Raw genomic sequence first — 2,621 nt, forward strand, 5'->3', positions numbered from 1 at the left:
TTAGAAGAATGTTCGGGACAAACTTTAATCCAGAAACACTGGTGTGAACTTTGTCTCAGTAGTTACACAATTAAAAATTACTTTTGTCGTCACTAAAACTGGCCGTTGTTAATTAAAACAAGTTGTGATTTGATGTAATATTTATAAAATGTTTTACAACAGAATGAATTGTAAAATATTTTGATCCGTTTTCCTTTGAAACCTTTATGAATGACACAATTCACTACTTTAGCATTGAAAACATAAGTGAAGGTGAGCGACAGCTCGGAGTCACCTGAGGTATCCTTGAAGAAGCAGGCGGACGATCACGGCCTCGGCCTGCGGGCGAGACAGCGCTGTGGTCTGAATCATCTTCCTTCTCTTGGCAGGACCCCTCCCCATCCAGGCCTCCAGCAGCTTCAGGGGTGTCAGCTTCTCATCCATGGAGGCAGCCAGCTCCAGGACATGCAGCACTTCCCTCGCATGCTGCGTTATATCCAAATTGACGTGGTCTGGAGCAGCAAGACATAGAACCAGCTTCACACACATGCACATATCATTTTATTCAAAGAGACAACAGTGAAGTGGAAAAAAGACAAGAACATTTGTTCTCTAGAAGTTATTTTTCACCTTTTATGTTTTTTTTAACTTTTATTGCCGAACAAAACAAAGCAAATCACATACAAACTGTTTAGTCTTGAGACTGGGCCATCTCTTAAACAGCAGAAACAAAAACACAATATACACTTGTCAATGTACAGGGTCAAATAAAAACAAAAATAAAAAACAACAAGAGAGCCTTATTTAAGAAAGTCCACAATAGGTCCCCACACCCTTTCAAAACCTGGAGTTTTAAACTGAAGTTGAACTGTTAATTGTTCCATCATGTAAACATTTCTTATTTTTGGAATCCACTGATCAATAGTTGGTGGGTTGGGTTTCATCCAATTGACCGTGATCATTTTTCTTGCCGTCATGAGGAGATTATGTATCAGAGATCTTTGGTCATTAGTGAGATAATCAAGGAACTCATCAAGTAAAAAGATGACAGGGTCAAAAGGGATTTGTATCTTCAACAACCTTTCCAACACATCCCTGACACCTTTCCAGAAGTCCTGTACCTGAGGGCAGTCCCAAAATATGTGAGTGTGGTCACCCACAAGACCACATTTTCTCCAACAGTCACCATTATTGTCATGCCCAGAGAGAGAAGTCTTCAGTGGGTTTAGAAAAAACCTGATTTTGCTTTTCCAATCAAACTCTTTCCAGAGTTGGCTCCCGATTCCCCTGTGGCAACCAAAACAAATATTCTCCCAAGAATCATCATCCAAAATGACATTTAATTCCATTTCCCATTGTTGTTTAATGTGTTTAGTGCTGTCTGATACATCCATCACCAGTTTTTTATACATCAAAGAGACTTGTTTTTTCAATGTTCCAGAGTTTTTGATTAAATTAAGTGTTTCTCTATATTCGTGGGTTCTCTTATAATACTTTCCCAGTCTGTATGCTGTGATAAATAGTGTCTAATCTGTAGAAATCTATGCATATTGCCTGGAGGGAGATTAAATGTGTCTTTTAATTTGGAAAAAGTCTTAAGCATATTGCCTTCAAATAACTGATTTACTGTAATCAGCCCACTTTCAGCCCATCTAATAAAAGCCCCACCTGATAAAGATGGTAAAAACTCGGGGTTATTGTTAATGGGAATTGCCCTTGATTGAGCAATAGTTCCCTTCACTTGTTTCTGTATATGGTTCCATACCTTGAGTGTGTGCCTGACCCAGATGTTAGTTATTTTAATTTTTTTCCTGAAATTGCAAACTAAGAAAGGGAAGAGTTGATAGACTTACACCTGGTAGTGAGTATTCCTCGATGGAGACCCAATGAATTTCTGGATCCTTGACAATCCATGCCACTATTGCTCTTATTTGAGCAGACCAATAATAGAGTCTCAAATTAGGGAGTCCAAGTCCTCCCCTTTCTTTACCAGACATCATAATTTTAAGTCTCACTCTTGGCCGTTTGTTCTGCCAGATGCACTTTGATATAATTTTTTCTAAGGATTTAAATATATATTGCGGTAGATACACTAGTAGTGACTGAAAAAGAAACAACGATCTTGGTAAGATATTCATTCTAACACATTCGGTGCGTCCCAGGAGTGAAAGAGGAAGCATATCCCATCTGTTTAGATCTTTTTTAATTTCTTCTATTAATTTATTGTAATTAGAAGAGCGAAGCTGTGTTACTGTGGAGGCAAGAAACACTCCAAGATATCTAAATCCCTGTTCAGACTTTTTAAAGGAGACCAAATCATCTAACTGGGAGGGCCAACTACCTGTAACCATCATGGCCTCAGATTTATTTATATTGATTTTATATCCAGATACTATACTGTATTCTTTAAGATTATGAAGAAGAGCAGGAACAGATGTGTTGGGATTCTCTAAAAATATTAGTATATCATCAGCAAATAGTGATAATTTGTGTTGAACATTAGCTTCATCACGTATACCCTGAATATGAGGATTAGTCCTAATCAGTTCAGCCAGTGGCTCTATACTGAGTGCAAATAACGAGGGTGACAAAGCATCCCCCTGTCGAGTACCACGTCCCGATGGAAAAAACTCAGAGCAGTG

At 38.4% G+C, this 2,621-nt stretch overlaps 1 protein-coding gene across 1 annotated transcript in view; it reads right to left on the reverse strand.

Annotated features, from left to right (window-relative positions):
- Window positions 1-270: 270 nt before the first annotated feature.
- Window positions 271-2,621, reverse strand: part of LOC119428139 (ATP-dependent DNA helicase Q1) — a 38,939-nt gene continuing 36,588 nt past the window's right edge. The window contains exon 6 of the mRNA XM_037695776.1: window positions 271-491. Within this exon, the coding sequence (XP_037551704.1) occupies window positions 271-491 (221 nt within the window). The remainder of the gene's footprint in view (window positions 492-2,621) is intronic.

The sequence above is a fragment of the Nematolebias whitei genome, chromosome 22 (genome assembly GCF_014905685.2).
Source record: "Nematolebias whitei isolate Nwh7 chromosome 22, NemWhi1, whole genome shotgun sequence".
NCBI lineage: Eukaryota > Metazoa > Chordata > Actinopteri > Cyprinodontiformes > Rivulidae > Nematolebias > Nematolebias whitei.